Source organism: Harpia harpyja, chromosome 13 (genome assembly GCF_026419915.1).
Source record: "Harpia harpyja isolate bHarHar1 chromosome 13, bHarHar1 primary haplotype, whole genome shotgun sequence".
In the NCBI taxonomy this organism is placed as follows: domain Eukaryota; kingdom Metazoa; phylum Chordata; class Aves; order Accipitriformes; family Accipitridae; genus Harpia; species Harpia harpyja.
The window spans coordinates 1,425,504-1,451,969 of record NC_068952.1 but is presented as its reverse complement, the minus strand read 5'-3'; the positions used below and the strand labels follow the sequence as shown (position 1 = coordinate 1,451,969).

The 26,466-nt window shown below is 51.1% G+C and overlaps 1 protein-coding gene across 1 annotated transcript in view; it reads left to right on the top strand.

Moving 5' to 3' along the window:
* Nucleotides 1-15,934, top strand: part of SNX5 (sorting nexin 5) — a 39,030-nt gene extending 23,096 nt beyond the window's left edge. Inside the window, exon 13 of the mRNA XM_052805488.1 lies at nucleotides 10,578-15,934. Coding sequence (XP_052661448.1) covers nucleotides 10,578-10,598 — 21 coding nt within the window. The 3' untranslated portion in view covers nucleotides 10,599-15,934. The remainder of the gene's footprint in view (nucleotides 1-10,577) is intronic.
* Nucleotides 15,935-26,466: the final 10,532 nt, after the last annotated feature.

The window sequence follows — 26,466 nt, the reverse complement described above, 5'->3', positions numbered from 1 at the left end:
AACAATGTACTATTTTATTGTGTCTGGTTTAGTTTGGATCAAGTTTGTTCTGCTCCCTCTCTGGGAGATTTTAAAAGAAAAAAAGAAAAAAGAGAGAGGAAAAAAGAAAGCCTGACTCTGTAAAACAGCACAGGTTTAGATTGCACCTGCGGCTCTGCCTGAAAATATATGTCAGGTTTGGTATAACTTAGTCAGGGGCTTCCAGCTCTTTCTTGAACTGCTCTTCCTTGAAGGCCTTGCTAAACAAAACCTCTTTAGGCTTAAGAGGTTAATGAGCAGGTTAGCAGAGACGTTCTAGTAACGTGAACTTGTCTAGTTAAATTTGAGACAGTGATGGATGTAGTTTCATCACAAGCTTGCTGCCACTGAAAGGGGATGGCCTCACTTCCCCTCCTGTTTTGTTCCTATTGCATCCCTTGGGCTGGTCCTGATGTTCGCATGGCCTCATGCCAAGCTGATGTAACTCACTAAAATGGCATGAGAGGGGCCAAAACGAAGACGGGCTTTTCGCCAAGTCAGTGCACTGAATCTGTGTTCCTGGAGCAGAGAAACATGCAGGCCTGTGCAAGGGACACTCAGAAGGGAGGGAGAGGGGACACCTTGCTGGGGAGGCTTAGCTTAGCTCAGCTGTGTTTTGAAACTGTTGGACCAGCAGTGGTCCAGTAAGTGCTTCCCTTTCAGGAGAGGGTGGCAGTCGTTACTTTTAAACTTGCAGTTGGAAGACCGGGGCCATCTAAATCAGGTGCTGTCTGCATGATGGGGACTACCTTTGGACTGGGAACTGTTACTTTCTAGAAAAGCTTGTCCTTTGGAAGGTGCATAGACAGCTCTTGCTTGGGAGGTTGGTGGTGGCTGGTGACTTCTGAAAGATTTCCATCACTAGTGCTTGAGAAACTAGTAACTCCCCTTGCGTGGGCAGTGCAGCACTGGAGATTTACTCCCACTCACAAACCTTTTAAGGAGGGCAGCAGAGTGGTTTTGGACCACGGGTGTGGAAAACATCAGCAAGTTGAAACCCTGAGCTAACAGGCAGTGCCACTTTAAAATTTTTCATTCTGCTGTGGAGATTATTGGCACAGCCTCCTTCAGTAAATGCAAGGTTGTTGCCATGGAGGACAGGAAATCCCTCGTCTGCACAGAGAAGGAAAACATTGGAAACTGTCCTACTGTAAAGCACAGCTGCATCTGTGCTGGGAGAGGGGTGCTTGCTTCTTCTACGGGGTGTTTTCCAAAGGTCTCGGGTTTTGTCTGCAAATCTTTGCACATATTTGCTCTGTTTCTTAGTGGGCTGCTTGTGCGTTTGAAGAAGAGTTGGACAAAGGAAGGGGGAGCAGCTGGTTAGGACTAGTTTTAAAGTGCCCTGATTAATGTGAGAAGCAGGAGGGATTTTTCGCTTGAGAGTAAGATACTTAGCAAATTTACAGTATCTGCCTCTCCTTTTAACTCTGCAGCTCCTCTTATTCCTGTTTCCCCACTACTGTTTGCAGAGGAAGGTCTCTGCCTTTTCTTGCCTTGCTTCCTGCTCTAAGAGGTCCATCTCTGCTGTGGTGGATCTGTGTTCTCTACCTGGCAATCCGAGATGTATCCTGGCTGCTGTTGCTGGAGGTGGGAACACCAGTTTAGGCTATGTGTGCAGATCTAGCAGCTGGCCATCTGTTCCTGCAAATACCTAGCTGCTTAGAGCTGGCCTGGCCTTATGAGATGGGGAAGAAGTAAGATTTGAGGAAGATCTTTCAGGACACGTTGGTGCCATCTTTCCACGGCAGGCTCTGCAAGAGGACCCAATTCTCTCAGGAGCTGAGACCAGACAAGCCTGTGGTGGGTTAATCAGCTTTGTCAAGCCATCACTGTTTAACATCAGCAAGTTGTGTAAGGGTTGAGCTGCTTCATTGCTGCTAGGCAGGAATACCTAACCCATCACCAGTACTTGTCCTTCTTCCCTACGGTCTGCTTCAGAGGCCAGATGAGCAGATTCCCACTGATGTACACCAGTGGTTATTGATCACCTGCAGATGGATCACTGGATCAGGACTTTCCCTTCCTCCAGAGACGGTTTCTCAGTTGTCTAGTTCAGGTCTGGTTCTGTCCCATTGCTGGCCTGTCTGTCCACACTGTTGCAATTCTGAGTTGTGTTAGGCGCTGAACAGAAGCGGAGAAAGCCGTGTCCGACTCAGTGAGCTTTAACCTCTGCTTGGCATTGTTTTCTGGGCCAAGTTTTTGTGCTGACGCTCATGAAGCTGAACTTGCAGTTTCAAAGCTCCAAAGGATATTCCTGCATGTAGTCCGTGGCGTTATGGGAGGTGTCCTGGCTGGAGAGGAAAGGGAGCTGTGCTCTTCAACTTCTCATTGTACACCAGTCATTGTTGCTTTTAACGTGATGTGGTACTTCCTTTATGTTCAACTGTGGTGTTCCTAATGCTGCATGCTGTTAAATCAGCAGTGAGGCCTCTGGGGATACCTCTTGGGAATTGCTCACAGGGATGGTATGAGTGAATTTGAGGCACCTTTGGCACCCAGTGTGATGGGAACAGCGTCAAAATCCCAGGGCTGTGATTGTGGGGGTTAAACTCCTGGATCCTTCCTGAAGCTACTCCAGGATTTCCCTGGCAGCTGTTCCCAGACTTGCCACAGCCCAGCTTTTATGCAGTGCAGAATGACGCAATCCTAGTTCAAACAACTCTCTTGCACTGTTTCTTCTTATGTTGGGAGAGCGTCTTCTGATGTAACCTGGCATCGTTATGTTGACTTGCATGAACGCAAGGCTGATTTACACGGATAGGGCTCTCTGGCTGTGTTTGCCTAGCCCTGAATATGGCGGGTTATGACGTCTGTCTGGAGTCAACATGGAGTGACCTGATTCACATCTTCCTTTTATGACTAACCACAAAGTGCCACCTCCTCCTTTCTGTACCAGCCCTCCCTAGCTATATTTGCACAAGTTGAGTCCCACCCTCTGTACTGCTTTATTTTACCATCGATAGCTGATGGTGTGCGTTAGATATCTTCACCTTGACATGATGTGGTTCCTGTGCCTTGATGTGAGGCTGGGCTTTTTAGGCTTTGCATCCATCTATTGCAGAAAGCGTGCTTCAGCCCTGGGGCTAGTGTTCTGGGTCTGGGCTGGCGCCATTTGGCCCGTTGGTGTAGGGCCTGGCTGGGTTTCTTTAAGGCTGCCTGGACCTCACAGCGTTTCTAGTCCTACGGCCTGTAAAACATGCAAGGTGACATGGAAACTGCTCACTGATGTCAACAAGACAATGGGAAAAAGAAAAGCCCTGCCTGTCCCTTGTGTGTGCAAAGGGAGAAACAAAAGGGAGGCATTAAAGGTAATAAATGAAAGCAGAGATGGTCTCATGGATCTTAAATTCAGTTGTCAGTGACAACCATTCTGGCAACTGTGTGCAGCATGGAGTCTACCTTTTATTTTCTAGAGGGACCAGGCCATCCTTTTATTAAAAGAAGAGGCTAAGGAACGTGGCTCAGGGGAGAGTGAATGAATCATCTCTCACATTAGACCCCAGGACAGTGTCTCCTTCCTCTGTGGCAAGGATTGGCAAAGAGGACAACCAGAGTTTGCCCTTCTGCAGGAGAAAGGAGGGAGGCAATGCCAATGCAGGCAGTGCTCCAAAAAAAGGACTGATGGGTGTGTGTCTGCCCATCTTTTGCATTATGGATGCACACACCTACGAGGCCTCCTTTGTCAGACCCTTTGAGGGGCTCTGGAGAGGGTGACTTAGAAAATCCTCTTGGCCACATTAAACCAAGTGCAAAATGTAATGTGGCACCTGGATGCCGTGCGTGGCTCAGCATTGGGTAGAGGGGAGGAGGGAAAATGCAACATTTATTTGCTGTCCTTGGAACTGTGCACGTAATGTTTGCCTGCTTGAGTGAAATTGCAAGCTGGAGGATGTGCGCTGAAGGAAGAAAGATGATGTTTGACTGAAAAACTTTCCTCAGGCAGGGTAATTTAGTCTACAGAAACTGGTTAATCATAGAAGCTGTGTGGTGTGCGAGTACGCAAGCCTTCAACCGCCAAAGCTTCCTCAGTGCACCCAACAACCAGAGGGAGGTACAATGCAAACAGGGAGTTCTCTGTGGGAGACAAACATCCCTGTGTCTTAGTGGAGGAATCTTTGTAAATAAACCACCTGGCTCTGTTTGGTTACAGAGGAGCTAAAAAAGGAACAAGGACACTGGGAGGACAGGCACCCTGACTGATAGCTGGTGAGAGATGGATTGCTTTGGTGAAAGATGGAGGTGGTGACAGCTTCCTCCCTTCTTTCCTCCCCCAGCTTCACCCATGGCAGGAAGGATGTAGGAATCACGTTATTGCACTTTAGCATCGTGCTATTGAATATTCCTGCTTGGTGTTCAGTAACCTGCTGTAAGGTGGGTTGCGCAGATAAGAAGGGGCCTGCAGCGTGGCTTGGGGAGCAGGCACAACAGCCCATCTCCTTGCTCTTGGAGCAATGGGTCTGGGGTCTTCTGGCAGCTCCCCCGTGGGCTGGACAGGTAGAGCACTTCGGGGAACACTGCAGGAGGTATGAAAAGGGATCAATTCTTTTGAAAGCATAAGAGGGAGAAGGAAACGGGTGCCTTGAGAGCTCCTCTTGTCCTCTTGTCTGCGCCGGTATGCCAGTGTGTGCATACCCTCTGCCTACCAAAGCTGCAAGATAAGGCAGTCCTGCAAGGAGACGTGTTTGCTGAGTGAGTGACTCTTAGCTCTGTGCTGAAATTACACAGTCCTTGTTTAAGCGGCCATTATGCAATTCTGCAAAGGTGTAACAAAGCAGGCAGGGTAGAGGTGGGCAGGTGGCTGTCCCCAAGATGGGTGCAAAGGGGAGTCCAGCATGCTGGTGTGTGACATGGGGTGCTGGTTCCTCGCAAATTTGACCAGAGGTGTGGCAGTAGCTCCCGGTTTCAGCACTCCCCAGCAGCATCGTAATGTGATTCTTCAGTGCTGAGAGATGGTTTTCCCTTGCTGTCCCAAGGAGGCAGGGAAGGCGCTGTGTTGGATGGACACACCGATGTGCAGGCAAAGGTTGTCCAAGATGCTTTGTCCAGGGCGTGCAGTGGGGAATTGGGCAACGAGTCAATGCCCTGGGCAAATCAGTGAGTTTGGGAGCAGGTTGAAGCCTGCTGAGCTCTACAGAAGAGGCATTTTCTGTCCCTATAACCTCAGCCTGGATGTATTGCGTAGCACGGATACGTCATGAGTACACTGGCTTTACATAAAGCTCTCTTTCTCACTCAGCAATCTCGGCTGCAAAGCTGCTCAAGACAGGCAATGGCCTTTGCTAGTGTTTGTGTAACACCTTGCGCGGAGGAGTCCTGATCCCAGCTCTGAGCAATTGCCCCTGGAGCAGGCGCTTTTCAAGCCCTCTGAACCTTTGGGGCTCTTTGCTCTGCAGGGCTCTGTAGCCAGATATGTGCTGAGTGGTAGAGAAAGGAGGAGGCTCCGCCAGGGTTTCAGCTGCCTGCAGACAGTCTCTGTGCTAGTTATGGGAGAGACTTCTGCAGAGCTGGGCCAGAGAAAACAGGTTTATCCCCTTGGCCTGGAATTGCAGGGATGCTTAAAGGAGAAGAGTTGTAGCGCTACAGCAAATGAATACAGATTGAAGCGGGGGAAAGAGCGAGCTAGTGGTGCCCACAACATTGGAATAAATTAAGGATCCCCTGGCTGCAGGAATAATGTGATGTAAGGCCTCCCATCAAAGCATGTAGAGGTGAATGTCTCCATATCCATGACCGTTATTTGCCGATGAGGAGTGTACATGTGCCAGCCACTCGGTGCCCATATGGAGGTCAAGCTTGTGTTGCTTGGCGGGAGGAGAGGGTAAAGAAAACCTTTGCTCTGCCCTGAACCTCCCCATGGGCTCCACTGTGGCCTGTATCCCTGCCTGGCTGCTCCGTTAGGTCTCCTGTGCCTCCCCGTTGGGCTATGCAGGATGTGTTCTCGCCATATGGTTTTTGTTGCCATGAAAGAGCGAGGCCAGAAATCTGATATGTGAAAGCAATATCACGGCTGATTTCCTGGGGCTGGTAAGGACAGGAATTGGAAAAATAACTTGGCATGTTTCAGTGAGGTGCTTCTTGTAGCATAGCACTAGGCTGGGGGATGAAAAGCAGAAAGTGGAGGGTGATCAGCTGTGACAAGGACACCGCAGCAGGTAGGAGAGTTTTTTCTAATGTGCGTGTTCCCATGCTATGGGATTGTGCTGTAAATTTGGGAGGAATCTGCTCCTTTACTGAGGCACAGCTGGGTGAAATTCTCCCTGTTAAGCATCAAAGGCAGGCTCTGCTTCCCTAGCCCATGTTCCCCTCGTCACCGCAACTCGCTTTCCAGCCTTGGAAAAAGGAGAAACCCCAGGAAACTGGCCTGATGCTTTGGATGGCTGCAAAGGTCAGATCAAAGAGGAATTCGTGAACAAGCCTGCAAAAACTGGAATGAAAGAGAGTCCACCCACCCCAGGGTGCTTATCCTTAGGTCTCCAAACGCAGAAATGAGCATATGGGGGGCTACATTGCCATAAAGAAGTTAAAGGTATGCAGGAGTGTTTTGTGGCCGGGTTTGGCCAAGTCTGTGTGTTTATTAAATTACCTCCAGAACAGGGTAGCCATGTCCATGCTGCCTGCTGGAAGTGCTGTCTGGCCCATACTGTCTCCCAAATCTGGGATACCTGCAGAACGAAGCTACTTGGCATGGGCTGAAGCCACACCAGGGACCATCCTAACGGTCATGGTTCCAGTTCCCAGTCAACCCAGAAACTGCCGCCTCCTTCCTTTGATCCAGTGGGAGGCTGGTTTGTCCTCCTTTGGTCTGTGAGGGCAGGGTGATATTCCAGCTCCAGGACTTGCTGGACAAGGAAGAGACTGAACATATCTAAAGGAGGGTGTTTGGGGCATTTGGTGTTGTCTGGGAGGTGATGGTAGGGGGTTCCTGTGGCCGCTGGTCTCTCCCGCAGCGGTCCCAGCCTTTCCTACTGGCCAGCAGGCTTGTTGTGGCACCGGTGCCTGGTGTGGGGTGTTGTGGGGTGAGCTGGCTAGTCTGTGGTGTGGCTGGTGTGCTGGAGAACCTCCTGTATCTAACCAGGGCCTGTGATTGCTCGGCAGGTTAATGGGATTGCTTCCCCTGCCCTCAGCTGTGTCCAGATCAGCATCGGAGCTTCAAACCAAAAGCCTTGAAATGAGCCTGAGGGGAAAAAAAAAAAAGTTTTGCTGCTGAATCTGGGATGTGCTGGGTCTGTCTCTGCAGCAGGCACAGGCCACAGGCACCCTGGCAGCTCTTTGCTGCCCAGCGGCACCCGCAAGCACAATGTCTGGCAGAGCTCCCACCTTCGCCTTGTCTGTAAATATTTGTATCCTTCCTTTGTCCATCAGCAGCCTGGTATTTTTGCAGGGAGAAGGTAACAGATGTTTGAAGAATTAATTTTCTGTGCAGCCCGTTCACGGGAGCTGTGGAGGAAGGCTTCTTGGTGGGACTGCGGTGTAGCAGAGCGGAGGAAGCAGCGGTGTTTCCTTCTGGTGTGTGATGCTGCCAAGGGGCATGGTCTCAGCAACGTTCATCGGGGGATTAATGGGGCACTGAGCTTATCTAGCAACTGCCTGCAAAACAAGAGGCACTTTCAGGTTGAAGCACTAGCGCTTGTAGGCTGCCACAAAGAACAGGGCTCTTCGTAAACTGATGTGTCTAATCTCTCATCTTTTAATGCTTTCCTGAGTCAACCAGTTCCAGTAGTTACAGATTTACTGTTTCTTTTTTCTAAGACTCACCGTGGGTCTGCGGTAGCCCAATTGCCCAGCAGCAGGACAGGTGGGCAGGCATCCCTCGCTGGCATTCCTGCAGAGCCATGGGCTCTCTGGGATCTGCAACTTGCTGCTTTCCCTTCCACTCCCAGTGCAACGGGTGGGTTTCTGCTGTCAAGTGGAGCAAAGGGAGACAGCGGGGCTCTGATCTGAGGTTCCCTCTGTGGTCTCAGCAGCCTTAACTTCTTGCTCAGCTGTCCCTGCTTGAATACCACCCTCCCCTCCATCATGTCCATGGATTCATCAACACTGCTTCGGTTCCACAGCACGAGGGTTGTCACCCACGTGATTTCTGCCCAGCCTTGCCCCATCAGTGGCTGTGCAGTGGATCTGCTCTGGCTTAAAGTCCTCTTCCCTCCTGACAGATCCTCCATCATCCCCCCAAAAACCCAGACATACCTTGTTCCACCGTATCAAAAAGTGTCTGATAGTTTTTGAACTGTGGGGGTCTCCTAATCCCACTCTCAGAGGTGTTAAAAAGGAGAAAGATGGGGATACAAGCCAGGCACAGTGAAAGCAATTAGCTTAACTTCTTCATGTCTAAACTGCTGCAGTCACTGTAGAAGTTGTAACATGCACCGTAAGGGCATGTCTACATTGCAGTCTTTGGACAAAGCTGGTTTGAAACAGACTGGTGTGTGGGCTGCTAATACCACCCTTGCAGCAGCCCGGAGCATGTCAAGCATCCCAAGTAGGATGGCTGCTCTGGTGCTGATTGATGTTGGGGGTAGCACTCTGTTACCGCATCCCTCTGAAGTGAAGGGAAGCATCCCAGCTTGCATCCCTGCTTACATCCCTGGGCGTTAATGTACTGCTAACTTCTGCCAGGGTCTGCTTGACAAGGTTTCATTTCCAGCCTTTTTCCTGATGCTGTTCAGGAATACCTGCCCTCTCCCTGCTTAATCAAAAGAAGCTTTTTGGGAAACATTTGCCAAATATTTCGCTTTGCAGCAATACAGGCTTAAGCAATTCTCCCTGTTCCTGCCTCCCTGTTTATCTACAACACCAGTTTGTGGGGCCAGGAGTAAAACGGAGCAGGGAACTGACCCAGGCTAAAAACAACCCAGCAAAACTGATGGCTTAGGTGTTGCTGCTGATGCTCCTTGTGAAACTGTGGCCATGGTCAGGGAAGTTAGGTGGGTTTTCTGAGAACTGCTCTAGGTTTCTGGGCACAGGCATGTTTTGTCTGAAAAGCTACAAGGCCGGTATCAGAGAAGGGTTTTGAGAAATATGCTGCTGCTTCGGCTGATGTGCCAGCTCTTGAAGGTAACAGCAGCATGTTTCAGAGCAAGAAAGCCCCAAACCCTCCATCGCACCCAGAATTGGCCAAAATGAGTGTGAATGATGCACCAGCCCGAGTCTGATGTTGTTCCATTTTCTGATTGACTTGTTGGGGAGACGTTTGCCCTTGTTAGAGGGGTGTAACGCTGGCACAGAGTCAGAAACTCTTTCTTTTGACCTATCGAAAGGGAAGGGAGCAGCAGAAGGGAATTAGCCGGCGTTAGCCCCCGAAGAGGCAGGAGGCAGCTGGCATTTTTACTGGTAAGTCCCGGCCTCCTCCACTCGCGTGTTTTCATGCTGTGTATTCCCACTTCCTCAGGAAGTGCTCATTCTTTTGACTGTAATAGCAGTTTTAGTAATGGCTTTGCTGGGTTGAAAGGAGGGGTACTGGTTGTTCAGAAATGGGCTGTCACTCTTCTGGCTCAGTGCAGGACAGCTGACAGCTCTGTCTTGGCAAGTCTGGCCACAGTCTGCCCACATCTCCTGCCTGTCTTGGGGCACTGGAAGGAAGATTTTTTTAATTTTTTTTTTTTTTTTTTATTCTCCCCATTTTTCACCTTCCTTCTGGGTTCCACTGTGGGGGGGACCTGGGTGAGGAACTGGCTTTTCTCCCTTGCTTGAATGTGAGGAAGGACAGACTGGCCTGTGTGCGAGAGGTCCGGTCTGCACGTCCTGCTACATGAGACAAGGCCAGTTTGTCTCCAGCCTGGTTGCACGTGTGGCTTGGTTCGTAGCCCAGTGAAACCAAGCAACGCTCTCTAAGACACAGCTGGGGCACGGCTGGAGGTGGTAGCGTGCAGCAGGCTGCTCTGGGGGGTTCGTACAAGTGCGACTGCCCCAGGTTTGCCTCCCTCAACCACCCCCACACCAGGGCAATAAAACCTGCTTGCAAGAAGGGCTGTAGCCTTCATGTGATCTAAAGAAATGGTAATTAAAGCCACAACAGCACTGGGGGGGGCTCAGAGGGAGTCCTGCCTGCTGTAGCATGGCACAGCTAAGCCCCATCTCGGCCTTGACCAGAGGTTGGTTCCCAGCCTCGCTTTATTTAGGATCAAAGGAAGCATGGAAACCCTTAGGAAGAGCTGGAAGTGCTATTGCCGTTCTCTAGCAGGTTCTCCTCTTCCAGAGGAGATCCCAGAGTATGCTGGAGGCAGTAAACCTTTCCTCCTCTTGTTCTCTAGTAGGAAAACATGATAGTTTCCACCCAAGCTGGGCAGCATCTTTTAGTATAATTGAGCTGAGTTAATCCATTGCACCTTCCTAGGCCACATGTATCTGCTGTTCAGCACAGCCACCTCCGGACCAGCCAGACCCACCGAGGGTTGTCACAGTTTGATGTGAAGAATGACTGTACCCGTTTCTTGGTTTTGTTTTCCTTGTTTCTTTCTCAGCCTGTTTGCTCTGCGCCCATCCTCAAAAAATGGTGGGGATGGGGGAGGTACAAATCTCTTGGCTACTTGCATCTCACGTCAGTTCTTCAAGGTTCACAGGAGGCTTTGTTTTACTCCTGAAAAGGAAAATGCTGGGAAAGCCCCTTCCCTCCGCACACCACACCTTAGCATCTCTGCGTGTCTTCAGAGGAGAGAGCTGGGATTTCCTGAGGACCAGAAGGGAGTTAGGTGCCTGAGCCTCACCAACGGGGACATAGTGTCTGCCTCCCTTTGGCCTATTTCAGTCGCTCATCCATTTGGTTTGTGGTATATTAGGAAAACCAAGCCTGTAGCATGGGTAGAAATTCACTTCTGACCTCTGTGGGCTTTGCACGTGGCCAGCAACAACTGGAAACATGTTCCCTGCCTCGGTTACAGGTAAGGAGTAAATTGCTGTGTATTTTCTGCCCTAGCAGATGTTTGGTGAACGTGTGCTTTTTGACAAATGAAAACATGGCTGGTGTCTGGGCTTGAGATGTCCTCAGTTTCTCGGGATGTTGTGGCATCTTGCTGTGAGCTGCCACCACCCGCTCCAGCCATGGCTGTGCCCGAGATCCCCGCAGAAGCAGCGGCCACGCTTCTCCCCAGAGGGAGAAGTATTTCAGTGCCGGGCAAGAAACCTTGTGTTAACAGCTGCCATGCTCTGCTCTCCTCCGAAGGTTACCAATTAATTCCTCACAACATGATCCATCTGTTCTCAGCCTGTAAGCTGCTTGAGATAGGGGCTGTCTTTGCCATGCATGCTTGAGCAGTGCTGCAGAAAGGGGTCCTGGCCTCAGGCACGATGACAAGGAGAACATTAAACTTCTGGGGAAGCGGCTGCGAGTCCTGGCACGCCTGTAGGCTGATGAAGCTGTCAAGGGAAAAGGAATATTCTTGTCCTTTTGACCACGTGCAGAAACCATCACAACTGCAGTAGTACGTCTAGTTGGTTTAGAAATGTTTTGCTATCCCCTTGCGCAGCTGCTGTCTTAGCATCTTGGGTACCGCTAAACCATGTAGGTCTTTTTCATGCTGGTTTTTTACCGTCATATTTTAAGTTTCTCAGGCTCTTTTGCTTTTCTGGAAGCATGTTGGAGGAGCTGAGATTTCTCTCTTCATCTGCGTGGTCCTCATAACCATATTGCAAGGCTCTGCTCTCCAGAATGAAGTGAAGGTAATGGTGCTGCTCATCACATGGCGGATCCTGTGCCACCTCCTGTCCTTTGCGATATTCGTGCCCTGGGCTGGAGGCTGTGGTTTCAGGGCTCCTGGTAACCACATCAAAAAATATCCCAGACCTGTGATGCAAGGCACTAATGACCGATGCAAACTCACTTTTCTGGTTCAGATTTGTTAAATATTTTTGGCAGGCTGACTGGAGAGCCTTGTGCCACATCAGGAGCTGCCTGTCTCCGTGCCCCGCTAACTGCATGTTGGACCGCGTACTGCCTCTTTTCCTGCACAAAGACAGCATAAACTCCATCACCATGGCTAATTGGGTAGAAATTAGATGTTCTGCTTGTGCAAAACCAAGATGAAATGTACGCTGTCGAGTAGTCTGGTGCACAGATGCTATATTCCTGACGGTGGAAGTGTAGCCTGAGGGTTCAGATGCCCTGCTTGGGTCTCGGCACAGCCTGCTGAGATGGGAGACTGGGTGTAATCCTGTCTTGGAGTAGGCAGTGCTGCTCCATCACTGGGTCTTCTCCACTGCTGGGAGTGCAGGTGCAGATGCTGATGTGGCTCAGCTGAGATGTGATCATCCCCTAAGTCTCCACAGTTTGTAGCATCTGAAATCAATTGTTTCTTTCACTGTAAAATTGTTGCTATGTAATTTCTCTTTGCAGCCTTCCAAATAGGCACATCTGTCAGATTTTGATGTTTTCAAGTGTTTTGTTATGTGGGATTTTCTTTTTATTAAGAATGGGCCTTTTACCAAACAAGCATCTCAATCACCATCTCAGTTAAAAAAGTACATCTCAAGGTCAGCTTACCTGAAGTCATCTTGGGAAATGTTTTAACTTAAGGATGGCATACAAAAACCCCCACTATCTATGACTGTAAAAATGCGACCAGCTTTCATCGCTCTCCAGGCAGTGGCAGAGAGATGATGTGATCTGCTTTGCTTTCATCCTTGGCTTTGCCTCTATGGATAATTCAACCTGTATTCAAACACTAGAAAAAAAAAAAATACTGGGGACACCTTCTGTGTATACATAAAACTTGAGTCCCACAGCTTGTGCTCTGACCTTCCCTCTGCTCTCCAGCTCAGTGATCTGGCATGCCACATCATCCCATGGGAGCGTGAGGAGGAGAGGGCAGGGGAATCTCTTAGCAATGTTATGATCATCCGAAAGTCAGTCCCTGCAGCCAAACTTATACCAGCGAACTCTTTGCCAGCCGCGTGGGCAGGCTTAATGCCTAGGTCATGTGGCGTGGATGCAAATTTAGTGCACTTGAAAACCGAGCTAAGCCGGAGGGCTGTACCGTAAGCCCGTGGAGACCAGCTGTTGTGGCAGCGGATAAAGGAGTGGGAAGGAAAAAACACTCTTTCCTTGTTTCAGAGAGAGAAGAATCTCTCCGGGTGTTCTGCGTAGGGCCCCGCCGTGCGAGGAGCTGCGGGGCTGCGTGTCAGGCTGTGGTTTGTATCACAGGATCAAGGTGGGAGCGACCGTCTTGGCTCTAGCCCTGAAAGGACGGAAAACCCCACGCTTTTGTTTCCCAGGGGTACCTAATACGTGTCCTGGGCTTTCAGACCAGCCGGGAAAGTGATAGCGAGAGGGTCCGGTGCCACCGGAGGAGCGGCTGAGGGCCACTTGGATATGGGAAGGGTTAAGCAGCCTGGACATGAGGAATGAGCTGTGGTGTTCCTTCTGTGATTCAAAGAGGGAAAAATGTGCCCTCCCTCTCAGATGCTTCCTTCTGTCCAAAAAAGGCTAAATGGGCTCAGTGAAAAACCAGCGGAGGCATTCCTCATATTCTCTGGAGTAACTGGATATAAAAGCCCGGATTTAAAGGGGTAGCTTGCAGAAAATTAAATGTGACTCTGAAAGGAATTCACCTTCTGCAGGAAAGCTGGCTGTGGTTTCGGTAGCAAAGGATAAGCTGGGCACTAGCTAGAGAAAGGCGAGGCTGTGTAAGAGATGAGTATTAACAAACACAGACGAGTCATTAGTCATCACAGATTATTAAACACAGGAGGCCAGTTTGTCGTCTTTATTTTATGAGGGACGGCTTACACGCACAGTAATAACCACAGGACTCGGCTGGGTTTGCAGCAGCTCCCAAGCACACAGGTTAATGGTATCGACCCTGATCCAAAACCCGTTCATGTCAACAGGAGACTCTCCCCTGACTTGGAGCACGACCAAAGTGAGTTTAATAAGCGATTTTAATATATCCTGTGCTCCTTCTGCAGCCAGACAGACTGCGTTGTCTTCTCCGGGCCAGGATTGCAGGCACTTACTACACCATTTGCTGGTGGCGGTCTGCCTGTTGTGAAACACACGTGAGGGCTGGTTTGCAAAAACACCTCCGTGCAGAAAAAGCCACCTCTGCCCCATCACCTTGAAACCCCTCCTGGAGGTCCCTCTGCCACCCAGCAAGGAGTCACAGGGGCAATCCGAGGCCTGAGTGAGAAGGAGGGGGAAGAAAAATCTTTAAAAGAGAAAGGAAAATTAAGGAAGGAGGAAGAAGGGAGGCTGAGGATGATTGCCAACGTCAACATGACATGGAAGGGAAGGTTCTCTGGCTGACAGGCACTGTGTTGCGGTCCTTCCTTCCTACCTCCAGCCAGCCGGAGATGAGAACAGCATGGGGCACATCTTCACGGCGGGTGAATTGCTGCCTCCCCCTTCCATCTGGACCAGAGCTGGAGAGAGGTCCACCCTGCTCTGCTCGTGGCCCAAAAGCGGGATTTCAAGAAGGCTGGGCTCTGAACAGGGCTACCCTTGTTCTAGGGAATGAGCAGGAAGGTCTCTGTAGGCCAAGGATCCTAGTCAGGCTGCTCATATCGGCTACTACGGAAAAGAGTAGGGTGAGGTCTACCGCATGTCAAGCTTTGCTATCAGGCAGACATTGGACACATGTCCCATGAGACTCTGCAACCCTCCGGGGGGGATGATGGCTTCTTTTCAGATCCCGGTTCTGCTTGAGGTGGATTTTCCCACTCCCATCAGAGTGCCTGAGCTGCCAAAGAGGTCTTGGTTGGCCAGAGCATCCCTAGCGAGCATGGTTGAGACTGCATGAAAAGTAAAGATTAGGGGAGAAAGTAGGGGAAGAAGGAAAACATTCAATATGGGGGCTGGAGGAGGTGCTCTGGGGCATGAAGAACGTTTCGGTCACTTTGGGGGAGATTTTCTTATTTCCCTTGGGCAGAATGACTTTCTGGGTGAGTGGGATGCAGAAGACCAGGTTTCTTCATCCCTGAAGCCAGGGCTGACTTTGCTTCGATGCTTATGTCTAGGAGAGAGGTCCCAGCTGGGTATCCTGAAGAGAGACAGCCAGGGCGGGGGGGAACGGTGTCCCTCCTTAGCTGATAACTGCCTTTGTGAGATAAGGATTAAGCTCTTCACCTTGGTGGCTTCTGCAAATGCCAAACCTGGGCAGCTCATTCTCCCTTGCAGTGCCTGAACAGAAACGTTGTAGTTTCTCAGCATCAAACCTATGTCTGTTGGTGGCTTTTACCTTGCAAAACTTGGTCGCTTGTGCAGGAAGCCAGACCCAGGGCTGCCGAGCTGTAGGTCCTTCTCCGCTACCTGCTGGCAAAGTATAGTTTTTAGGGGGGTGTGATGGAGCAGGGTCTTCGTGCTGAAGGGTCCTACTGGAGCATCTCAGAAGGGTTGCAGTCCTTCGGTCACTTTGCATACAGCTTGCAGAAGCCTTGGGAGCAGACTGCATCCACCCGACGTAGGGAGTGCTCTCTGTCCTGGCTCCTGCACGCTCGCTAATTGGTCCTGACATCTTGACGAGGACTTCGTGCGAGGCTGTCGGGAGCGGTTACTGATGCTTGGCAGTGCTTCCATGCCGTGAAGGCTGCAGGTCGGGTCCTCGCAGGGGGCTCAGCCGGGTGAGGACCGTCAGGGTGTCAGTGCCTGGCAGTTCCCTGAGCAGTTTCCCATCCGACTTCTGTGTTTATTGTGTGCCTGGAATTTAATATATATGCAAGCCCGTTTCTAAGGAGAGGTGTTAAAAGTTACTCCCCTGAGCAGCAGTGGTTGGCTTGACTTTTTATTACTGGGGAAAGGAAAGAATTGCCACCAAAATCAAGTATTTTTTAATGTAAACTTGATTACCAAGTGCTTACCTGGTGCAAGTTTAAACCACCTGAGCAACCACCCTGTCTCTCTTCCCTAGCAAGTGCCTGGCTCTAAGTAGCATAGACCACCCTACAAAATCTCCTAGATCATTCCTATTTGGTGAAGCGTTGCCCAGAGGTGGGAATACCCGCATGGCTTTGCTGTGGAGCACAGCCAGCCCCGACAGGGTTATGAAGTTAAACAGGAGTGCGTTTAAAGGGAGGGAAAGGATATGGTTCGCCTGGGCTTTTCCTTGCAAGGAAATGCCGTTTGAGAGGAGCCCTGGGAGAGATGGATGCCAGGACTTGGGGAGCAGGACGCAGTGACTGCCAGAAGCTGCAGAGGGGGAAGGACTGCAGTGAGGTTAATTTGGACCTCGGGCAAATTAAAGGCTCAGGACTGATGGGAGGGTGTCAGGGGGTGATTTAGCTGGCTGCTCTGCTCTTGAGTGCCTGCAACACATTGCAGTGCTGTTGAAGGAGCTTATTCAATGGCAAATCCTGGTTCGGTCCACCTGAAACTATCCAGCTTGGATTTGCCAGATGTGTTTCAGGGGAGACCATTCCCGGCTGGCTGACATGGAGGGTCTAAGGGATCTTCAAGCAGGCTTGCTGGCACCCCAGGGCTCGGAGCAAACAGTGAAGCTGGGGACTGGGGATGGGTGGCTGAGCCAAGAGCCGTGCCGAGAATCCCTGCCGTCCCGGCGGCTTCCCAGCCCTTCCTCCCCATTGTGCCTCGGTGCTCAAGCGCATTGTGGGCTGCACGGGCAGAGCATCCTACTGGGAGGAGGGAATTGCTGGCCCTTGGAAAGCAAAGGGAAGCCTAGTTGATGTGGTTTAACCCCAGCCGGCACCTAAGCTCCACGCAGCCGCTCGCTCCCTCCTCCCCAGCCGAGTGGGGGAGAGAATCGGAAAAGTGAGAAAACTCATGGGTTGACATAAAGGCAGTTTAATAGGTAAAGCAAAAGCCGTGCACGCAAGCAAAGCAAAACAAGAATTCCTTCACCACTTCCCGTGGGCAGGCAGGTGTTCAGCCATCTCCGGGAAAGCAGGGCTCCATCACACCTAATGCTTATTTGGGAAGACAAATGCCATCACTCTGAATGTGTCCCCCCCCTTCCTCCTTCTTCCCCCAGCTTTATATGCTGAGCATGACATCCTATGGTCTGGAATATCCCTTGGGTCAGTTGGGGTCAGCTGTCCCCGCTGTGTCCCCTCCCAACTTCTTGTGCCCCCCCCAGCCTGCTCGCTGGTGGGGTGGGGAGAGGAGCAGAAAAGGCCTTGGCTCTGTGTAAGCACTGCTCAGCAATAACTAAAACATCCCTGTGTTATCAACACTGTTTTCAGCACAAATCCAAAACACAGCCCCATGCTAGCTACTATGAAGCAAATTAACTCTATCCCAGCCAAAGCCAGCACACTAATTTAAAATAGCTTTGTTGGTGAGATCCGTTCCAGCCCGTGTCCCTGCAAAATCAGCTAATTCAGTTAAGAAAATAAAAAAAAAAGGGGGGGTGGTGGTGAACTCCTGGTTCCCCAGACCTGAGGGTGGGTAGAGGCACAGGGCTGCCCTGTGGTCGCTGGTCGGGCAGGGAAGAGGCAGTGCCCGGTGCTGCTCCCCGTGAGGCTGGCCGGGGGCTGAGTCGGAGCAGCGAGCAACTCCGGGATGCCCCGATGTGCCCAAGGTATCCATCCCCTTTGCAGAGAGAACCGGCCAGCTCCAGCAGAAGAGAGGAGACAGCAGTAACAGCAGGGCTTTGCCTTTTTTTTTTTTTTTTTTTTTTTTTTTTTTAGGAGTCTGACCCCTTCCCTTTATAGCATTGGAGCTTTTGGGTCAGCATGGCTGAAATGTGCTGCGCTGGCCTACCCTGGCACGAGAAGCCAAGCCATTTCAAGCGCTGATTAAGTCTGCTCATCCCTTCAGAGCCTTCTGCTTGCTGGTCAAGACCGCAGGCTTTCCTTGGAGAGCAAATACATGTTATTCAGCTCAGCACACACGTAAAAGCTACAGCTGATCCGCCTGCTGTGACCAGAGAGGTCAATACTAAAATCTGTGATGCTTGTAAGAAGAACAGGACCTGTGGGTGAGTCCAGGCGGGATCACGGCACGATAAGGCAGTGTGTCAGACGAAAAGCCATTTCTTTGTCAGAGAACGCCCACGATACGTATGGAGAGAGAAATGGAGTGAGTTTGGCTTCAGTACAGGGCGGAGGTGTGGGAAGCCTTCATCAGCCTGCACAGCGCTGATGCCAATTTGCAAATCGGTCCTTGGCGCTTGCCCTGGGTTTAGACTTTCAGAAGGACATCAGGGTGATGCTGGCCGAGGCTCTGCTGTCAGTATGCCTTGAACAACCTGCAAGAGAAAGGGAGAGGAAAGGCAGTCAGGAAGACGAAAATTAAACGGAGAGGATGAATCTCCTGTCTGCAGTGAGTCTTTTTTTCCTGTGCTGAAGTTATTTTTCTCTCAACTTGCAGACTTCTAAGCTGTTTGGCTTGTCTTTCCCCTCACCCCCCGTTTTTTTCTTGTTCAATCTAAAAAAGCAACGGCTAAGTGAAACCAGCCAGTTGGGACAGATTTAGGAGTGTGACTCAGCCTTCACGACTGCGAGTACCCAGGGCTCCCAGCTGTTGAACTTGCACAGCTGGGTGCAGGTGAGGTGCTCAAGGGCTTTATTTTTTTGGCTCCAAGTCTCTTATTTCCCTCAATTTTAAATTGGCTGCTGCTCTTTCCGGCTGGCGCTAACTGGCCTTTAAGGGAGCGTGTACCTGGATCACGGACATGGGCAGGGTAAAGGAGTCGGAGTACATTTCTCCAACCCACCTCATATTCCTGGCTCTGAGCAGGATCCTTTTCCCAGCTTTAGCCTGCCTTTTATTTGATTTTTATATTGCAAAGACTTAAGAGGCGGTAGACTGAAATCACGATGTGTATCTCTAGCTCTCCTCCCTGTCTGCTAATGATATGCATCAACTCTCTGCAGGAGGCTTGCATCTCCGTTTACCCTTAGGGAATTGGGCTGTATTTTTCAAGTGAGCTAAGGAGAACCAACACCTTGATTCCTTGGGGACCAGTAAAGCCCCTGACCCGTGAGCATCGCTTTGCTGCCAGCTCAGAGTGTCAGAAAAAGAGGGACTCGGAATCACAGAAGTGCTTTAAAAACTCAAAACAGTGCCGAGACGCACTTCTTACAATTCTTTTCTCCGTGGGCAGAAGACTGTGTGTCTCTTGTATTCCTGCTGCTTTAGACAGCAGCGGAGATTTTATTGCAGTCCCGACTCTGGATGCTGAGTCTTTGAGGGAGAAGCCCCCACCACAAGAGTTATGAGTGTTGCAAGCTGGAAAATATCTTCCGCTTTCCTTCTTGTCTTGTAAAAGGAAGCAGGTAGAAACCCTTGCTTCTTTCCTTATGTCAAAAAGCGCTTTGAAAGGGCTTTGTGGTGGAAAACACAAACCCGAGGAAGATTTCACGTGACCCCTTCCATGTGGCTGCCCCTTTCCCTGGCCGACCCGCGTCTTTTCCACGATATTTCCTATTTGCATCTCTGGGAAAAAAGCAATGCCTTGAGGCACACGTTTTGGCTGTCGAAGCGGTTAGCGGGGTGGGTTTCCCCCCCCCGGCCTCGGCCGCCAGCCCCAAGCCCTTTTGCCGGCGCTGGGCTGGCAGCCCCACGTCGGGGTGATGACTCAGTGCCTGGCAGAGGCAGGGAGGGCAAGCGGCGGCCCCCAACCTGCGGCCGAACAGGCTCGGCTTTGTGCTGGACAGCTTAAAAGGAGCTTTATGACTCTTCTCGGCACGGCATGAGCCCCAGCTCCTGCACAGGCCCCTCTTTGTGGGGGGGGTGACGTGGTCCCGGGGTGGAAAAGAAGCTGGGCGGGAGGTGGGGAGCAGCCCCGATGGCGGGGTCCCTCGAAACTGGACCGAAACTGGGAGAAGGCGAGAGCCGGGATGGGGAAGCGAGGCCCCTGGGATGCTTAATTCTCATCGCATCCCAGGGGAGGTGGGTGCCCTAAGGGTACGCCAAGGGTCCGGCTCAGCCCCGAGTTGACGGTGGTCCCCGAACACTTCAGAGTCACCGGACGCATCGTTAGGCACCGAAGACTGCAACTCTTGCAAGCTGCTGTCAGAGGTCCCAGAAATGATGGGGCAATACTTAGGAAAGCACACCTCGCCAAGTGTCTCCTAATTACATGTAAATATGCGAAATCTCAGCTCTGCGAGGTTTTTGTTCGTGCTTCCGCTGCTCAGTTTCACATTAAAAAAAACCCACCAAACCCTCTGCAGCTGCTTTCTCTCTCGGTTGCAGGGACAACTCTATGAACAATTGTTTTTACAGTTTGGCTCTCAAACCAAAATATAAATTTTTGGTTTGCCTGAACTAAACAATTTCTGGGTTACTCTTTCTGGAGATGGTTTCTCACTCTTTTCTCATCCATTTACTTCTGTGGGTAACAAGAAGTTACCCAATGCCTCTGCCAGGGTGGCACGGCTCACGTGTTCGTGCAAGGCACTTTGTTGGGAAACCCAATGGCCAGATTCCCCCTCGCTGCCTCCCGTGCTGGCCGTGAGCACGTTAATCTCTCCCTCAGCCTCACCAGGCAGACATCTGCTGCTGTTTTTTCAGACGGCATCATGCCGGGGTGATAAAGCACGGAGGCTGCCTCTTAAGACCACCTAAGACCTAAGCCCACCGCTGCAGTCGTGCTACAGAGGTAACAAACGCTGAGACCCACCATGCAGCCTGCATTTCGCAGTGCCAGAGGGTCTCCAGGAGGGGAATTACTCCACGCCGCCGCTGATCAGCTCCTCTCCTTCCTCAAGGGCTGGACTGGATCAAGCCAGGGTGATACCCGCCTGTTGATGGGACTTATTGCAATGTAGGTGCTGGAAATGTCCCTTCTGCAGCTTTTGTCTAATTTGGCTTGAATTCCACTAAGCTCCACAACAACTCCCAGGCAAGGAGCTAAAATACAAGAATTTTTAAACACTGCTTACAACCAGCCCGCTCCCCTTGATGCATTGCTCCAGTTTTAGTGCTTCATCACCTCTGTTGTGTCACCTCAGTAACTGCAGGGCGTTTGCATGGCAGAAAGCCTGGAGTGAAACAAGATGAACCCGGCCTCAAACACGCATAGAAACAGCCGAGATGATTAGGTAATTTGTCTTCTAGGTATGCCACCGAGCCTGAAGACAGGGCTGCCAGGTGCTATGGCAATGCTCGTGCGATAACAGCAGCCGTGCTGAAGTCTGCCGGTGCCGGACTGGTGCCCAAGCGGGAGTGGGAAGCACTGGTGATCTGCGGGTTGAAATACTCCTGCTTACAAATCCCGAGCTCGAGCTGGGTTTTGTGTCCTCCCGGTGCCCTGCAGGTGGGTGCAACGGTGATGGTAGCACGGACCTGGGGATGGATCCGCAACAACGCTCTGAGCCAGTGGCTGCGTGGCATCCCAGACCCCCAACCTCAAGCGTAAGCCACTCTGCCAACCTCATGGCACGCTTGGATCGGAGCTCACGTCTGCGCTCAGGGGCTGGCCTGGATGCTCACGTACGCCTCCAGCTCCCAGCCACGCAGGTGGTGTCCCGGTTGGTGAGTCCTTTCCTTAAAACCAAGCACTTTGCTTAGAGGAAGTATGAATAATAAAGATAATCCTGATATGACTTAAAAGAGAAAGCCATATGCAGGGCTCATGGAGAAGGTAACAAGCTACTGCGTGAACAGTTGTGCCATATCCCCCTGTCCTTCAAATGCCACTACGTCCCAGATAAGAGTAATTTGTGGGTGCATTGGGATGGCTGGGGAGTCCAGCAGCAGAGGAGGCTGCTCAGGTCTCGGTGCAGCTGCTTCATTACCCTGGTGGTGGCTCTGTACGTGTACCAGCAGCTTTGGGGGCATTTTCAGGCCCCAAATCATACAACATCTGACTCTTGCACCGGGAAAAGTGGGTGCAGAGCTTGTCATGCTGCCAGACTTGCAGCGGTGTAGGAGCTGGGACCCATCCAGGAGGTGCTGTACAAGCACCCTTGCGCTTGCATGGCTGGACGTGGCACCCACGCTGTTCCCAAGCTGCTGCGTCACCAAATTTACACACCTTGAGCCTTTTCAGGGAGCAAGCCTGGACGGGCAGAGTGGTACTCAGGCGTGCAGGAACAAAATCATACGGGGCTCTCCCCTTCTTTGGGGTTTACCTGGGAGCTGCACCAGGAGCATCAAGCTTGTCGAGCTTTGGTTGGGCCACCCGGTATATACAGGCTATAACGTACAGGGGAGATCCTGGGACATCCTTCTGTCTCAGGTTAGTCCTGATGGTTCTGGACTGGACGGAGTCCGTAACCAAAAGTTTTGCCCCAAGCCCAGGCTGAAGACACCAGCCCCAGAGTGCTCGAGGCCAGCAGGATGGGACCACCTCCATTTGCAGGCCTGGAAATCCTGGTGCTGGGCCACCCCTTGGCATTTTTGAGAGGCTTTTTAGAGAAATAGCTATTTTATGGGGGCCTCTGCCCAGAAACCCATGCAGGTGTAGGGCTGGGAGGAACCGGAGCACCTGAAACTGCTGCAGAAGAGCACAGTGCTATTTTTTAAATGCCCCCTTTGTTGCGGATTATAAGCTAAAACGTAAAGTGAAAAAAGATATGAGATAACACGCTTCTTTAAAGCGGGAAATAGCTCACTAGCAGTCATATGGGGATGCTAATGCCAGGCCGACAAGTAAATTAATACAACTACTACAACTACTAGCCACATTTTTAGTTCTTGAAAGTGGCAGGGTATATTTTTAGCACCAGGCTTTTAGGTCTTTTAGGTCTGAAACCACCTTCAGGCTTCACCGAGCCCTGTAACTGCACTTGGGCAGCCAGGCATTAAAAAAGAAAAAGCCACGTAGCTGGAGAATTGAAACAAAACCTGTTGCAAACCTCATTTGCTGGGAAGACGAGGCAGGGCCGGAGAAAAAATGGTTAATGGGGCATTTTGCTGCTCTCGCACCTCCGTGTTGAGGAGGGTTTGGAGGGATTTAGTGAGAATAAATGCCCGGCTCCCACAGCAAGGGGGATCACAGCTCACCAGGGCAAGTACCGTCTTGCGGCTCTCGATTTAGGTGATGCACGGAGTCTGGGTGATGAAAGCTGAGCTCTTAAGAAAGGAGGGAAGTTTTAATCTGGCACCGTGAAACGGCTTGCCTTTGCCAAGCTATTTGGGGGAAATAACTGACTTTTGTGAGAGAGATTTGTGAGCAGGTCTGTCTTATAGGTTCCTCTTTCTGAGGAGCGGCATTTGGGCTTGTCACTGTCTGTGGCACGGATCTCAGTTAAACTAATCCTGTAAAAATGCTGCAATATCCTCTTAATTCCTTTTAAACCGGACTTTCCTCAGGACAGCCGCAGCAGAGCCCTGAATCCATGCCGGTTGGATGAGCCGCGCTGAGATGCTGGGTGGGGAGCTGGAAGGGCTGGTGGGGCTCATGCTCTCCTGCCACGCTGTGACAGGGCAGTAAATTTGGCTGGAGGGCCTCTGGGATGGCCAGGCTTATTTTTCTAGATGAAAATTTACAGGAGGGGGAAAAAAAAAAAATAAAAAGCAACCCTAAAACTTCTTCTGTCTCCCAGCTTTCCACAAAACTCCCAGCAGAGCAAGCAGTCACTTGGGGCATATGCAGGTGGTCCACCCAGGTTTGCTGAGTCAGGAGACAAGACATCAACTCCATCCCACCAAGTCTCAGGTTTCAGTAAAACGCTTTCTTCTTCTTCATGTCACGAAGGACATTTCCCTCAGGTGAGAACACTGTGCCATGCAATTTTGCAGGCCTCCCGCAACAAAATTTAGAGGGGAGGAAAATTCCTCCCGTTTCACAGGTCCTGATGGAGCAAAAGGTCTACACCCAAAGTGATGATATTCCTGCATCGGGATCCAAGGCTGCTGGTTTTCCTTGGGGCTGGGCTGGAAGAAATCCCACAGGACTTGGAAGGAGACAGGGAGGGAGGAGGCAAAGAGAAGATGGAGAGAGACAGAGAGGCTGTTTGAGATGTTGAACAGACTATTGAGCATGTCAAAATCATGTTTCTTGGCATCCTGTGTAAACCTCCCATGATTTTACAGGGACTATATCCACGGTTTATCAGCAACAGCAGTTTAAGTACGACCCTGAGACTGCTCTGGTCCTTCGTGCTCCTGTGAACACAGCCTCACGCATCCCGAGGGCGAAGTCACACGTGCATCAGCAGAGCAGGTCCGTCAAAGCAGGGCTGGCATCCCATGAGCAACCTCATGTCCTGCTGCCGTATGGACCAGGGTTTTCACCCAAAGGCTTGGTCCTGAGTCTCTCACTCAACCGGTTCCCCTTCTCTGTTGCGAGAGTGCTAGCCAGAAGATGCGTTTGCTCCTCAACGTCCTTCAGATGCTTTAAGGAGCTGGGCTGAGCCCGGTCAGGGTCGGAAGGAGGGTTGGAAGGAACGTGGCCAGGCGGGTTTCTGGTGGCCATCCCTGGAGCGGGTGAGGTGTAGGTCAGACGATGCCAGGAGAAGGTGGGCTGTGGTGGTGGAAAGGTCACCTAGAGAAGCCCAGGAGGAACGTGGCTCCTCCGCCTACGGAAAAGAGAGATGATAGCAGTATTTGAGGTAAACACTTTGTCTCCAGCTGATTTATGTCGCTGATTCCCGCTCGCTGACCCTAGACAGGCCTTTCAGGGAAAGTCTAAACATTAACAAAGCAAGCGGTGTGCACACAGCGGGGCAGCTCAAACACAAAGCGTGGGTGGTATGCTGAAGGGCATTCACACACAGACATGGCGGAGGGGGTTCCTCCCCGACGCTGGAGGTGCAGTGTTCAAGGCTGCCTTGTATCGACTCGTCAAATATTTGTTTGCATCTGTGACCTTCAGACATTCCCATCATGGGGGTGATTTCGGCTGCAGGCGTGCTGGCAGCCACTTGGAATTTCAGCACGGGCCTGTGAGCAGGGCAGGATGGACATTCCTCTCACAAGGTTTAATTCCAGCTGTCCCCAGTGCCAGGCCCTGATAAAACTCACCCCTGCCCCAGGGGCAAGGCTCTCACCAGCACGTTTTTTTGTTTTTTTTTTTCCAAAAGTTTTTCCTAAGCAAAGGTGGTGCCAGGGGAACCTCTGCGCCTACGTGATCCAGGCTTGGCCATCCCTATTGCCAGCTGGCAGAAATCACTGCCGCTCTGAACCTCAGTGGGGAGCAGTGATTTACCCCTGCTAGGCACCCCATCTTTCTCCAAGCAAGCAGAGGGCAGACTCTCCTTACTGATGCAATGTGGTGGCCAAAGTCCTCTCGGTCAGTTCAGGGCAACAAAAGCACAAACCCTCTCGTGATGCTTTATGGGCAGGCGAACACCTCTACTCCCTTTGGATGTTTTGCTTGCCCCTCAGGGAGAATTTGGGGTAAGTGGGACGGAGCTGTTATGGTAAAGATGCTCTCACTGACACGTAGGAAAAAGGTGTCTTCCCTTCACACAGATTTTTGTGCTTTTTGAAACTGAGCTTCAGACTTTCACACCTCAGGGACATGGCCCTGCTATGCACAGGTAGCGGCAAGGTACGGGACAGGCTTTTCTCAGCAGTGGCTTCTCTTAGGAGCTGACTGACCCTCACTGTGAGTGTGCCTGCTTCCTTTTGTGTTTACGAAGTGTAACCTGCAATTCTTACTAATCACAGCAATATTCCCTGCTGCTTACAGATATTTGGGCAGAACCATTTCTGCACTTTTCACTAGCTAAATGCTGCATTGCTAACTAGACTATTTCCTGTTAATATTTTTTTTTCTGTGTTTCTGAGGAAGCTTCCCCTTATCCTAGACCTCTCTTCTTCCTAGCTCAGGGCTCCCTTCCCCAGCCTGGCTTGCTCTTGCCCCTGGGCAGGATGCCCCAGCTCTCTTGCAGAGTAGCCTTGCTGATTTGGTAACCTGCTTGCTTGCAGGCTTCTTTGAGCAGGGTCACATCTTTCTTGGCCACTCTGGGTTTGCCTGTTCCTTTGTAGCACGGAAAGGGAACGAGCTCAGCAGCTGGTGATGGCTGCGGCTACCGGCAGTGATGTGGTTCTTGTTTCAACTCCTGTTTCCTCTTTCCAGAAAGGCAAACTGCTATAACTGGGCTGTCAGTGACTGTGGGCAGAGGCCAAGATTTGGGCTGGCTGTGTGACTGTATGAAGGCTCTTGTTCTATGTGCCAGTTCCTCATGGGAATATCAGCAACAGGGCTACAAATCTCTGGTAGTCAAGACTTCTGGCAGTGTTGACCAGCATTCAGTTGGGTCTGTGCTCTGCTGTTGAGGTGCTGCTTTCGTATAAATAACTTTACCACTCCTGGAGGGTGCACCTTTTCCCCAGGACTTACATTTAATACAGCAGCTGGGCAGAGAAAAGGGCAACGATGCACTGCAGTGTTTTCTGGTATACAAGAACAAGGGTCCGTGCTGGGCACAGGCTGGACCTGAATCTGGAGAACCTGCCACAGGATTTCGGATGTGATTTGTTTTGGGCAATGGCTTAAATGACACGATTTGACACAGCAATGTACAGTCCACAGACGAGTATTTCTCTGTATTTGAAAACGCAGCTCTTCTCCCTCTCCTACTCCCCTTCTTAAGCTACGTGCTGCGGCTTGACTTCAGTCAGTCCCTCCTGGGCAAGGGAGGAGAAAAGCGACTCTTGCCCTAAGG